At 37.8% G+C, this 14,174-nt stretch overlaps 1 protein-coding gene across 1 annotated transcript; it reads right to left on the bottom strand.

Moving 5' to 3' along the window:
* Positions 1-1,149: 1,149 nt before the first annotated feature.
* Positions 1,150-5,863, bottom strand: MCCA (methylcrotonyl-CoA carboxylase alpha chain). Its single transcript, XM_078997169.1, has 16 exons — positions 5,414-5,863; positions 4,791-4,912; positions 4,219-4,366; positions 3,999-4,136; positions 3,824-3,919; positions 3,674-3,733; positions 3,478-3,570; positions 3,257-3,368; positions 2,996-3,100; positions 2,777-2,913; positions 2,462-2,696; positions 2,196-2,359; positions 2,006-2,122; positions 1,657-1,905; positions 1,466-1,561; positions 1,150-1,361 (listed from the first exon to the last, which is right to left on the bottom strand). Exons 1-16 carry the CDS (start codon positions 5,771-5,773, stop codon positions 1,353-1,355), a joined length of 2,241 nt encoding a protein of 746 aa, XP_078853295.1. The 5' UTR covers positions 5,774-5,863; the 3' UTR covers positions 1,150-1,352.
* Positions 5,864-14,174: the final 8,311 nt, after the last annotated feature.

Below are 14,174 nucleotides of genomic sequence, written 5' to 3'. Positions count from 1 at the left end.
AGCTTAACATTTTGGTTTAGAGGCTTCGGTTAAATAGGGTGCTCACGAGTGCAAATCTGGTTGATAAAGAGTTTGATATCGATCCAACTTTATACCCATGATTCCTCTTTTGAGACTATTAATCATCTTTTCATAGATTTCCATGTTGCCAAGTCTATTTGATTACTCTTCTATTTCTAAGTTGTAATTTATTTTTTTCCTAACACCTTCATTTCTAATAAACTTATTGCGTTTCAAAAAAAAAATATATATATATATTTAATTGATAACCAAATCTAATGTAGCCGGTTCTTATCCATTGTATTTGGCATTGGCTTTGTCTTTGGCTTTGGCTTTGTCTGTCCAACCCCACTTTTTGTAGATTCCACAATAAAACACCAATCTAGAATCTAGATACTTTGAATAAATAACAATCTTGTTTTACACAAAATGCCAACCTCGTCGGTTTGTTGGTCAAACAAAGAATGAAACCATATTTTCCTTCGAACTAAAATCATGTTGGTAAAAAATAATGCATAGCAAATCTCGGTTGGATCGATATAATCAAACCAATCCTCAGTAAATCGGAATCAATCATATGCGGTTTTGTTTTTAGTGTTTATATTCTTGTAAATGTCAGTTCTAGATTCCGTATACTAACAGCAACCAATTTGTTATTTACTTTTTAAACTTGAATACTATTTATAGACGACTCTTAATTTCATAATTAAAAATGAAGCCATGATTTTAGTGACTTCTATATCACCTTATTTCTATCAATATTTTTATTAACGAGAATATGGAACCACAAGAAATTCTTGGATATGCTTAAACCTTGCTATCGATTATGTAAAAAAAAATGAAGAATAAAAATTTGGAAGTGGGGCAGGGGTAGGCAAGGAGTTCTTTGCTTTCAAAATTCATCCTACGATTCTAACGAATTATATGCCCCACAAAGGCATAAACACATAAACCATACACGACAAATAAATTGATTCAAACACGTTAAGCAATGAGTTAAAACGAATAATTCTCTAGTAAAGGTCAATATCAGAACTGGTCCATTTTTTTATTCTTATAGTACAACACAATAATTTCTTTTTTTTTAATCCCGATTGTACTTTGTTTTATTTTTAGTTAAAACTTTCTAAGTTTTGATAGGGTGTGTAATTGTTAAATACTTTACCTGTTTTATTCTCAGTAGGTACAACAATAAAAGGTGTACATGATAAATTTAATCAGCAAATGCAAATACAATATAATTCTCTAATATACACAGCCCAACGAGTCTTTACCTCAAACCGGATTTGGGAAACAGCTACTCTCTGGCCATAGTATGTTAAGGTTATTTAAGTAATATTTGCACCATGATGTTATACAGCCTGTCAAAAACAAATTTATTTTTTTCTTTTTTAATATATAAATAAAAAAAATCCATGTGAAAATAATTGTAAAAGTAGGTTGTTATTTTTAGCAAGTGTCTAACCTTGACATTGAAGAGAACGGTGTTGTCGGAAACTTGTTGGCCAGGAGTGACTTGTAGGCCGCTAACAAGGCCAGAGGTAGGTGCCTTCAGCACATGCTATATTTTTAACAATCAAGGATACACATATATATATAAATTTTAGTAAAAGATTAAAATTGAAAATTATTTTTAATTTGAAATTTGAACCTCACCTCCATTTTCATTGCTTCCATGACTAACATAGGTTGACCTTCTTCAACCTTCATTCCATTTTTGACCAGAACCTTGACCACGAGGCCAGCCATGGGAGCAGCCACAGTCCCTGGAGGATGGGATCCGGAATCATGATTCCCATTCCGGTGTTGGTGGGATTCAAGGTTATCCAACAAATCAATCCCCACTTTTTGCTTAAACTGATGATGCTCTAAACCATGCCATATGTGAATGTGCTCACTCTCATCCTATATCAAGAAAAGAAAGAAAAAAAAACAAAGTTGGATAAGCTTTCGAGGAGTGTTTTTGTAAAAAGAAGATGAGGAGGGCATTCACGTCTTTTTGCACCTTGAAATAACTAGCAAGATTAACGTTTTTGCTTAAACCATCAGCTTCAACTCTGAAATCATGCTCTCCAAGATGTGTCACCGTGACTTCCACCTCAGGAAGGCCGTTTTCCCCTGTCTGTAAATTCTCAAAGTTGAATGTAATAAAAATAAAAGTAAATTGCTGAAATCGAGTGGAATTTTGGAATTACCTTGATGAGGTAATTTCCGTTTGGGAGATAAGTTATGGAAAGTGTGAGATTCTGTGAGTTATTATTATTATCATGGTATTCATTCTCCCAGTCTAGTTCTATTGTGCGTGTAGCTTGATGGTTGGGTCTAAATGGAGGATGTGTATACCACACAGACAACCCTCCTAAAATAAATAAATTTTTAATTATTAATTTACTAGTTTCGTTTTTATGAAAAACATGCAAATGTTTTAAAAAGAAAAAAAAAAAAAGGTTTCCAAGTTTACCAGGGGGGCTTTTCTTTAAAAGCGTATGTTCCTTTTCACAAATACATGCAGCAACTAAGGCTGCACTGTGTTTAGCTGAGTCATACGCTGACTCAGCTGATACCGAGTCATTTGGATTAACGAATAAATCGTCTTTAAAATGATCGATAAAATGGGTTTCAAGTTCACCGTTTTCAAATGCCTTGTGGTTGGCAAGTTTGTAGAGGAACTCGATATTCGTGGGCAAACCTGCAACCTGAAAAAGTAAAGTAGATTAGAAAAACTAAGCGTGGTAAAAAAAAAAAAAAAAAAAGAGTAGTTGATGAAGCATATTACCTGAAACTTTGATAACGAATCTTTTAATTTAACTAATGCAGCAGCTCGATTCTCCCCCCATACTACAAGCTTAGCAATCATAGGGTCATAATGCATGCTTACAGTGTCCCCTTCTTCAACTCCAGTCTCAACTCGAACTGAAATACAAAATTGTGATATTTCCTGAAGAGAAAGGGCATTTCGGGAATTTTTGCATATAGATATTGCAGAAACATATACCAGTTTCAGAGACTGGAACAGGACTGAAATACTGAAGAACTCCAGTTGCTGGAAGAAATCCCCTTGCCACATTTTCAGCATATATTCGGGCTTCAAAGGCATGCCCTACAAATTGCAATAAAGTTATATGAAAACCTAGACTCAAAGTAAAGTGCAAGCATATGGTACATATTGAGGGCATTTTGGTCTTTCAACAAAAAAGGGAAGGAATGGAAGAACAGAACATAAGAAGAAAACAATACAGAAAGCACCAATTGAGACCTGATATAGGAATCTGTGCTTGACCAAGGGGAAGTGATTCTCCATTAGCAACACGGATTTGCCACTCTACAAGATCTTGACCAACAATCATCTCAGTCACAGGATGTTCAACCTGAAAAAATAAATAAACAAATAAACAAGAGTGTCCCTCATTACTCGTTAGCTCTAGCTACTATCTGTGATTAATATAAACTGATGACACAACTACAAGAAAGAAGTACCTGAAGACGAGTGTTCATCTCCATAAAATAAAATTCACCAGAGAGAGTATCAACAATGAACTCAACTGTTCCAGCATTGTGATAACCAACTGCCTTTAATAATCAGATATAAACTTCCATATCAGTAAAACCATTCAAACTATCTTATTATTATTATTATTTTTGGCAAAAACAAGATTATAGGCTCCTTCATTACCTTGGCAGCAGATACAGCAGCTTGACCTAAACGTGAACGGAAGTCGCTCATGATATCTGGCTGAAGAACAGAGGTAAGAGGTTTGCCAAAATTTTAGAGGGAATTAAAGAAAAAAGGTAATGTAAATATGAGTATAATGTTATGAATTACAGCTGGAGCTTCTTCAATTATCTTCTGGTGTCTTCTTTGCACACTGCAATCTCTCTCGTATAAGTATACCACATTGCCTTGTTTGTCCCCAAATACCTATCATTATGAAATTCAGAATCAAGCTTATAGATATAAAGCTACTTCCAAAGTATCCTCTAACATAATTAAAAATTACCTGGACTTCTATATGTCTTGGTCTTGTTATATATTTCTCCAGCAAAATTGTGTTTACACCAAAAGAAGCAGCAGCTTCACGTTGTGCTCCTAAGAACGCATCAACAAACTCTTTTGGGCTTTCCACAATCCTCATACCCTGAAACTCAACAATCAATTTACACAAAGATAAAATAAATACTAGATTATTTTTGTTTTTCCCCTTTGCAGAAGATACATACCTTTCCTCCACCTCCATGGGTGGGCTTTATAAGAACAGGGTATCCGATCTTATCTGCTTCTGATTTCATGACATCAATATCTTGTTCATGACCATGATACCCAGGCACAAGTGGCACACCTGCTGCACCCATGATTCTCTTTGATGCGCTAATGGACACATAAAACCACTGAATGAGGGGAGTTGAAATGTTGCATTTAAAAGAAATAATCCATAGAAAACCCTAGACTCGATCCACACCAGTTGAAATATTGTTCTCTATTATACTTAAATGCTTGTCCTTTGGACAAGAACAGTTGCAGCAGTGAGGGTTTCTGTGAGTACTTAATCCCTTCCATTTAAAAATCCCTCCATATGCCTTAAGAAGCATTGTTGTATGTCCCACAGAAGTAAAGAGACTTTGATAAGCTTAGACATGACTAGTGGGCTCACCATAGGCCCCATAATATAAATGTTATGGGTCTTGATACATATATAAACATGTAGAAAGTGGAAATCTCTTGCTTCTCAATGCCATTGATACTTTTCGATAAACAAGTACAAAGATAATCAAGAAATTGGAGATATTTGTACCTTTTATCACCCATTTCACGTATTGCAGATGCAGGAGGTCCAACAAAAGTGAATCCCTCATTCTCACAAAGTTGAGCAAAGTCTGCATTTTCTGATAAGAAACCATAACCTGGATGTATAGCCTATAACAAAAGACGACATCCACACTGAATTATGTCCTTGAATGTGTAGAAACTAAACAAACAACAAGCTAATGAACCTAATGACGCTAATATCATCTTCATAAAGTAAATAAATACATGTATCTCCTGCTTGAGATAATTTTCTCATCATCTATGACACAGAATACCCCAGTAATTACACAAACATGATCCTTAAAGCGGCTGCAATTCTTGTACAGGCAACAGAACATTAAGTGTTCGAACACACAAATTAGGGCAAACAATCAGTTGCTTTTATTCGAACAGCAGTATGCTCTCGGTATAAGAAACTATAGCTACATATAACAGAATTCAGACGATTCATGGGCTCTAACGTCCTAATGGAACTGTTAATATTGAGATGTTACTGCAGAAAACTAAATTCGTTCTTTATTAACAGTTGACATGATCACATGATATGAGAAAGCTCCACATTGCTAAAAACAAAAATTACAAGTACACAAAACACCAAGCTGATCGTACCTGAGCACCCGTACGCACGGCGGCTTCAATAATGGAAGAGGAGTTAAGATAACTAGATCGAGCCGGCGGCGGACCGATTCGAACGGCCTCGTCAGCTGACTTCACATGAAGACTATGCCTATCAGCATCGCTGTAAACCGCAACTGTCTGTATCCCTAACCGTTTCGCCGTTCTCATAATCCTGCAAGCGATTTCGCCTCTATTTGCAATTAGTAACTTGTCAATCTTCCGATTACTCTGATTACTCTTTTCATTGTTGCTTAAACCAGTCGCGGCAGATGCCAATCTAACTTGTATGTAGTTGAGTCGCTTGTTCGGTTGCCGATGAAGTTTCCGGTAAATAATTGACGCCATTGACATGGTGGTGCAAGTGGTGGTCCGGTGGTGCAGTCGGAGATTTGTAGGAGTCCATGGCAATCACGTGGCATGTTTATCAATCCACGTACATTTCGACGAGCGTTATCGCGTATTTAATTAATTATTTTAGTTATTATTTTATGCCTATTTATGTCACGTTTCTTAGGCATTGGCCAAAGTTTATTATGAACCGACAAAATCATGGAATGATAAATAATCAAAAATCAAAATCATGGAATTGAATACGTTGTCTTTAACTCCTCCCTGGCTTCGTAATTATTAATCGTTCCCCTCTAAAGGAGTTCCCTTTCACCAAGTTCGACAAGAATATCCTATCTCCCTTTTCCTTTACTATTGCAATGGAAGTTCTAAACGTAGTTACGAAAGCAATGTGCCAAAAGTCTTTATTCAGGATACTAATATTCCAAATTTCAACCCTTCGATTCCTCATATGTTTTACGTCGATGAGGCAATGTTTATGGGAAGTTGGTCTAACTCCAATTTTGTTAACTTAGCTCGTATTTTGAGATGTTTCCATGCTTCATCAGGGATTAAAGTGAACTTCCATAAGTGTATGCTTTAGTCCGGGATAGATTGGCTTGATATGTGTGATGCTTTGTAGTCTTGGGAGTATTTGATGCTATGATGTAATGAAAATATCTATTGGTATCAGTAACTGCTAAGTGTATTCTTTAAAAACTGTATATGATTAGGATCTTATAGCCCTAGAATAATTGATTTGGTCTTATTTCATGTTCTTTGTTTGGTTGTGGTCCTAGGGTATAGTCTATCATTTGACACTATTTGATCATGTTCTATGTATAATTTGCATGCACACGGCAACTAGCAGTGAGGGTGGAATTCTAGCATGAGTTATGGCATGTGGGTTAGCTACTAGGTGAATATGAATGTATTCATGAGGTGGGCGACTAACATTATGGGGAGTTCTTCAGTAGCTGATGGCAGGGTAATGTTGGGAACCTAGGAGAGCCTTATAAGTGCTTTAGAGGGTTTTGTGGCGCTGCTTAGTGGATTTTTGGTGCATTAGTGTGAGTAAGTGACTTAGAGGATTCAAGATGATTCTTGAGGAAAATATGGATAGGTGTGGAAGGTAGTATTGGGACCGTACTATTGAGAACATAGGATCCATACTCGAATTGGGGAGAATCTTGGAGAATTTAAGAAGCTTGTGGGAGGAGGATTTTTTAGTGTGTTCTGATCATTGGCATGTTGTATTTCCGTTTGGTGATGAGCACTCTGGGAGGAGGTTCAGATTCTGGTTCCAACTCAAGTGTAGGTACTGAGTTGATTAGCGATCTGATGCGGGAATTCATCTCGTTGGAGATTACCCACAGTAGTCTAAAGTTGACTCCTATGATCTTTGGTTTAGTTAAGGAGGAGATTCTAGAGATCTTGGATAATGGGCTTGGGCGTGATCCGTGTTGAGGTAGTGCTTATTGTTGGAGCTCGCACTATTTTCATGTTGTGAGCAAGAGATCGATTTGGAGCACCTGGGAAAGAGGGGGCCAGATCAGGTGCAGGCAGGGGAGGGTCCCAGGAAGAAACCTAAGGTTTCAGATCAGTAATTGGGAGGCCAGCAGGGCTAGGGACAGTGCAGCACGTGCGGGTGTCGTTCCAATGGTATGGGTTGCTACAAGTGTAGTAGGATCGATCATGTCAGCAGGGATTATCCTTAAAAGGCAAGCTCGTTATGTTTTATCTGTGACCAAACGGGCTACATGAGGGTTGTTTGTCCGATGAATAGGGGAGGAGCAATGAGTGCACCTGCTCCAGCTATTTTACGGATTTCTGATAGTCATGGGGATAGGACAGGAGCCCCAACAAAGAGGAGTCGTTCATTTCAAAGTCTAGCAGGGAAGGCTCGTGCTCCAACAGGTGATTTTGCGGATATGTTATCTTTTGCGTTCTCTTTGGTTGTTATCAATATATATGTACTTGGAATTCTATATTGTTTGGGGTAAGCGTTATCTTTGGTTTAGTTATCTGTTATTCTTGGGTTATATTCTCAAAGAATTGTTATATGCTTTTTGCATGCCAAGATCATTAATGGGTTATTGAGGGGTTGTATCTTGTGTAGCAGCTTCCAATGTGTTCGGTTTCTATTATGGTTTTTGGTCAGAATCGGCTCGGGGGTATTGTGTGGAAGGCCTTTGGTCAGGATTTAGCAGGTTAGTTCTCTGGTAATCGTCAAGGTTCAGTGGTTTTAGTATTTGTTCTATTAGAAGCAGTAGTTGCCTATGGAAGAATTGTTGGGTTCGAACACTACCATTGCTAAGAGAGGAACAGTAGCAGGAAGATGGTGGTGTCAGTTGCATGAGTTGTTTGGTCATTGGTAATGTCAGGGGAGTTTTATATTCGCTCAGCTTGTAGTCGATTAGGAATCATTTATTCTTCGAGAGAGGGAGTTAGGATGAAGATTCGTCGGTTCAGGGAAAAGGTTATGGTTTTTTAGTCGCCAACATAAGAACTCAGGGAAGTGGTATGGTATCATGGGAGGTGATCTGGATTATCGGACTGGCTAAGATTTCAAGAGTATTCTTCTTCAGGGTTTCAAGAGTCAGGGGATCATTGAGTTTGGCTAGCAATGGAACACTCGTATTGATTAGCTCAGTTTATAAGTGGTTCATGATATTTGAGGTAGATGGGTTGGATATCCATCAAAGTTAAGAGGTGAGAGAGAGAGCTTCGTCGAATCCAATTGGGGGAGAATCGATTCGGATTTCTAGGAGTTAGGAAGGGTGTGGAACTAGGGCAAGTTTCACAACCCGTCCCGGGGGAGAGACGACCCAGGTGGCTATTCAGATTGAGGTTGTGTAGGTGGGAGTTCAAGTAACTTCCAACCATTGGTTGGCGTCCCTTTGTTATGCATAGTGGTCTTATAGTTGAGTCTAGGTTGATGCCTTCGGAATTCGAAGTATGTCTTGAACATCTGTCGGGATGCAATTAGATGCAGGTTTCAGCTCAGGATGCATGGAGTTGTGATGATTAAGGTATGGTAAGGCCATTTGTGGTAACTATGGTTGGTTGATGTGTTGTAAGACTGCGATGGGATCGTAGCATTCACCAGTTCGAGGTAAACTATTGTTAGAGATGGTCACGAGCGTGGATGGGGAACCAGTTCATTCCTTGGGCACGTCGGTCAGGATCGTCAAGGAGTATCTCTCTTTCTTGGGTTGAGACCGATGGGGTCTGAGGCAGAGTTGGACCAGTGTTGCTCTAGATGAGTAGGACCCGTGGGCGAGGCCCATATGATTGTGGTATTCCAAGTGAAACTTAGTACAGACCGTTGGGTCAAGGTTTTGAATTTTGAGTTGTGGGATCAAATGGGTGGTCGGTGTGTGGTGCAAAGGGGTTTATAGGCTGGGTTGCCTTGTTATTTGAACTTTTGGGAACCTGGTGGTTAGACCAGGTGCGAGACCGGTAGTATCAGCGATGGTTGGGAACCTTTATATCTTGATCTAGAGAGGGGTTTTCGTAAACCAGAAGGTTTGGGGTGAAATACAAGTGCAACTCTATGGATCTCGGGTTATGAATTAAGTATCAGATTAGCTTTCGGTTGAGATCTCGAGTTGGGCATCGCGAGTGTTTATGTGTAGGATTCTTCTTTTAGTGGGATAAGTATTCGGGTATCTATAGGCTGATGGCATCAATCGAAGGGTTCAAGGGTAAAGAATGGATTCAGTTTTGGTGATTGATCAAGCTCTTGTGATTGTGTCTTGGATTGGTTATATTGGTGAAGGGCATCAAGACAAGTCAATGCAATATTATTGATTTGGATCTCGTGTGTGGAGTCGCTCATTCGGGAAATATGTTAAGTCACTTGCAGTTTGGGTTAAATAATCTCAGAGTAAAAGATTTGACCCGGTTGCGCAATTCTCATCTGAGTCTAAACGTTAAAGGGTTAAGTCTTCTGCTCGAAGGATTATCTAAGCCTTCTATCAAGCATACGTGTTCTGCAGTGATAATTGGTCTATGATCTTGTTTTCTAGTAGAAGCCTCAAGGGTTGGAAGTGTTTTGTTTTGTATAGAATTCATAGTGGAATTCAAATGGTAGTGGTTCAGTGGGATAAGTATTGGGGTATCTATAGGCCGAGGGCATCAATCGAAGGGTTCAAGGGTAAGGAATGGATTCAATTTTGGTGATAGATCAAGCTCTTGTGATTATGTCTTTGATTGGTTATATTGGTGAAGGGCATCAAGACAACTCAATGCAATATTATTGATTTGGATCTCGTGTGTGGAGTCGCTCATTTGGAAAATATGTTAAGTCACTTGTAGTTTGGGTTAAATAATGTCAGAGTAAAAGATTTGACCCGGTTGCGCAATTCTCATCCGAGTCTAATCGTTGAAGGGTTAAGTCCTCTGCTCGAAGGATTATCTGAGCCTTCTATCAAGCATACGTGTTCTGCAGTGATAATTGGTCTATGATTTTGTTTTCTAGTAGAAGCCTCAAGGGTTGTAAGAGTTTTGTTTTGTATAGAATTCATAGTGGAATTCAAATGGTAGTGGTTCAAGGAGTTAGACAATCTTAAAACTTCAGATTTGAGAATTACGGGATTATGATCAAGGAGTGGGTATTATCAGAATTAGAACCCTTTAAGAAATGAGTTTTAGCTCATTTAGAGGTGGATGATGTAGTTTGGATGATCTTGTATTCGGTTTGTGTTTTGGTGCACAAGGGTATCGGTAAAGGCGTTGGTTGGGGCCTTTTATGAATTTTGAATTTAATTTCGGTTGGTTTTCAAACTAAATAAAGTTTATATAAGTGTAGGGCTTCTCGTTACCTTTCCGTTGATATAAATAACGTCGAAAACGGATAATGGATGCAAAAGTTATGATCATTTGAACTTGGAAGGGTTTGGACCAAACCAGGTACGCATGGCGAACAAGGGAGGTATGCATGGCGTACATGACAATTTGGACATGGGAACATTTGGATATGCCATGCGTTCCCTAAGGAAATGTGTTGCGTTAATCAGGCCAGACTAAAACCCTAATTTAGGGTCTTAGACCCTATTCAAAGACCTTAAATCACCTCCAACCCTCATTTCCTTCAGCCTCCATCCTCTCTAACCCTAAGAGCGAAACCCTAGTCTCCATTTGAGTGGTTCTTGAGCTTCAAAGTGATTTATGAGTATTTTTGGTGCTTGAGGAGGAAGAAGGAACTTCTTGAAGAGTCATTGCTTGACTTGGAGCTTTTGGATCCATGCTTTGTGTACCTAGATCTATCTTCTGGAGGTATAAAGTCTCAACCTTGACAACTCTTTCATGTAGACCTAGCTAAGTGGTATTTTGTTATGATTTTGGTCTATTTGAGGTGGCTCTTATGAATAGAAGTTACTCCAGTTTCTTTGAGTTTTATATTTGGTCCTTCTTGAGGTTATGGAGTCATAAATTTTGGATCTTGATGGGTATAAACCTTCCATGCATGATTTGGTAGTTATTTGATGGAGTTTGGGATTTAGGGTTTTGATTTGGATACCACTGAGTTATGCTAAGTCATAAATTTGGAAACTTTATGACTTCAGAAGTCCCTTGAAATCAGATCTGGAAGTTTGGATTGAGGGTTTTGATTTGGGTCCCACTAAGTTATGCTAAGTGACTTATGAAGTCCCTTGAAATCATATCTGGAAGTTTGGACTAAGGTTTTAAGGTATTAAGAAGTTTTAAGACATTTTTTTGAGTGATTTTGACCTTTTGGAGTTCATCTTTGGTGATTGGCCTTCATTAAGTCATGCAAAGGCTTAAAGCCTTCGACTTTATGGATCAAGTCACTTATATTTAGCTATTCCGAGGTTTTGGACGTTTGGACTAAAGGATTAAGTCATTGGAATGACTTTTGGGTGGCCGTTGGGAACGTCGTGTGTACCACTGGGGAACATCGTGCATTCTGCTTATGATGCCCGTTTTTGGACTAGCGACGTATGTCTACGAACAAGCCATGTATGTTTTGCGTACGTCTAATCATATGGGAATTGGGCTTTTTAGACTTAGACTCTTTGAATGGGCTTTAGTTGGGTTGGATTGTTTTTTTGGGCTATGAATTATGTCACACCCCCAAACCAAGGATGGCGGAAACGTCCGGGGGTGGAGGAATTCATGTAGAGTATCACAACAACGAGTATAATAGTGCTCAAAGTAAATACAACCATCACAAATATAATTGAAAAAGTTACATAAAAGTATAGGTTTACATGATTCACATCAATTACATTATGATACAAAATGAACTGTTTGACGAATTATCGTCCCATCCTCAAAACGTTGTTGATTTCCTGTTTCACTGAATTCCTGAGAATACAAGTAGTTTTGATAAAGTGTCAACACAAAGGTTGGTGAGTTCATAAGAGATTTCGTTAAAGAAGTAAAACGTTTTCCTTGTAAAAGCGTTAGAATATGTATCCAGAAAATCCAATATTTTCTTTATTATGTATATGTAGTCCTAAATCCTAGGACCGAGAAATAACAAGTATTGGCCATACTTAAAGATATAAAAGTGGTTTCAAATGAAGTGTAGTCATAAATACCAAAACCGAAAATGTACAGTAATATCTGTACTTATTGATATAAAATTTATTTTAAATCGACATAAAACCCCTTTAGGTTTTATAAAAATCCCGTAAACTTTATGTATTGTTATCTCCCTATGTGAGTCGCTATAACCATACTATGAGTGAATGAACCTGCCACGACGTTTCTCAGGCGTAGCGAAACTGAAATGATATTTGTCACCCGTAGACCTACAGATTCCACTGTAGCTAGCAACAAGGTGTGGGGTGACAAACCCAATATAGATCTATACACAACTATCACGTTCTCCCTCCAGGAGACTCTGATTATAACTACCAGGAATTTAGATCACGCACTCGGACGTACGGAAAGAGATTGTCTCACAATTTAGGTTAACAAGTTTACGTGTGGTGTGCGTGAGTGTAAAACCCTTTTTGTACGAGTGTGTTATGTGATGAATCATAAACTATACCTATTATAGTTTATCCAAAACGTTTGTAATATATATTTATGAAAATGCATTAGTTTTATGAATCCATAAACTATGCTTAGTATAGCTTAATATACGTGTTCTAAATGAATGAATAATCTTATCATGAATGACTAAGTTTCAGTTTATGATGATAAACTAACAAGGAAACACATTCAATAATTAGAACTTATGGTTATACGCTTTGATCAACATAATACAAAGTGTTATGAAATTTATATGCTATTAAATAAATTTAACCTTTCTGCGTTGTTTTAGAAAAGTCATAGAAAAATCATACGAAGTCGAAAACTAAATCTGTAAATTCTGAGAGTTCCCAAAATGTGTCTAGTTTACTCATAATTTTTATCATGATTTTTAATGACCTCCAACTTGGGTGAAAAAGTCCATAATCACAGACTGGTCCGGATTGGTGTTTGAAATGATAGGCAGTTTTGTAAAAATCACCATAAATTGTAGAAAAGTCGTATGGAGATGTGCGATTAGTCATTTTAAAGCTAAGAACTTTAAATACTTGCACCTTGTACATTTTTGAAAACAAAAATGTTTAAGTTTCCCAAAACAGTCCGTGAATGGAGTTGAACGTTTCTGATGAAGGCTGTTAGAAAAGTTTGGTTATGTTCTTGGTGTTTTAGCTTGTATCCCCCCCCCCCTTGAAGACTTGAGAAAACATGAAAATGTAGTGGTATGAACTCACCTTGAGTGATTTTAGAAGATGGATGATGGAGAAAAGAAGTGTTCAATTCAAGAACACTTGGGAGGTGGTTGAAGATTTTAGGAGCTAACAACAAATATGGCAATATTTGTGTAAGAAATCAATGATTTTAGTAAAATGATGTGTAATAATCACAAGAAGGATGTTAATACTTACCAAAAGTAGAAGAAAAGTTTGGAGTATAGCCTTGAATCTCGAATTTTTAGAGAGAGGAAGTGAGATAGAAGATATGTTTGATCTTTGGTCGAAGAATGAGAAAATGAGAGAAGTGTGAGGAGAGAGGAGACTTTTCTAGCCTTTGACCAATTGTGAGGTTGGAAAAAGGTGGGAAAAGTACAATGAAGTGACTAGGTAAGGGCTGATAGTGATAGTGACATGGACTGGGTATGAGAGTGGTTGCTTGTGTCATAAGGTAAAGCAAAGTCAACACTCCACCTCAATTATTCACCCACTATATTTTATTATTTAAATAAGGATTTTCATGAAATATGATTAAATTATGAATATTTAGGGTTTATTATGTTAAAATACGAGTTTGAGTGAAAATCCCGCGTTAAAATCTCGAAAAACGAGCTTAAAATGTTAAAAATATTGAAAATTGATGAAAAGCGTCAAAAATCCGAAGTTCTGGCCGGAGGTTCGGTTCCTTGAGAGGGGTTTCGGCTCCT

Source organism: Lactuca saligna, chromosome 5 (genome assembly GCF_052625555.1).
Source record: "Lactuca saligna cultivar CGN05327 chromosome 5, ASM5262555v1, whole genome shotgun sequence".
Lineage (NCBI taxonomy): Eukaryota > Viridiplantae > Streptophyta > Magnoliopsida > Asterales > Asteraceae > Lactuca > Lactuca saligna.
This window is presented reverse-complemented; position numbering and strand designations above follow the sequence as displayed.

Coding starts and splice junctions, on each gene's coding strand:
- MCCA (XM_078997169.1), bottom strand. CDS start 5,773: ATGTCAATGGCGTCAATTATTTACCGGAAACTTCATCGGCAACCGAAC. Junction 3,101..3,256: donor AGCACAGATTCCTATATCAG/GTCTCAATTGGT, acceptor TGCAATTTGTAG/GGCATGCCTTTGAAGCCCGA. Junction 2,123..2,195: donor ACGGAAATTACCTCATCAAG/GTAATTCCAAAA, acceptor GAGAATTTACAG/ACAGGGGAAAACGGCCTTCC.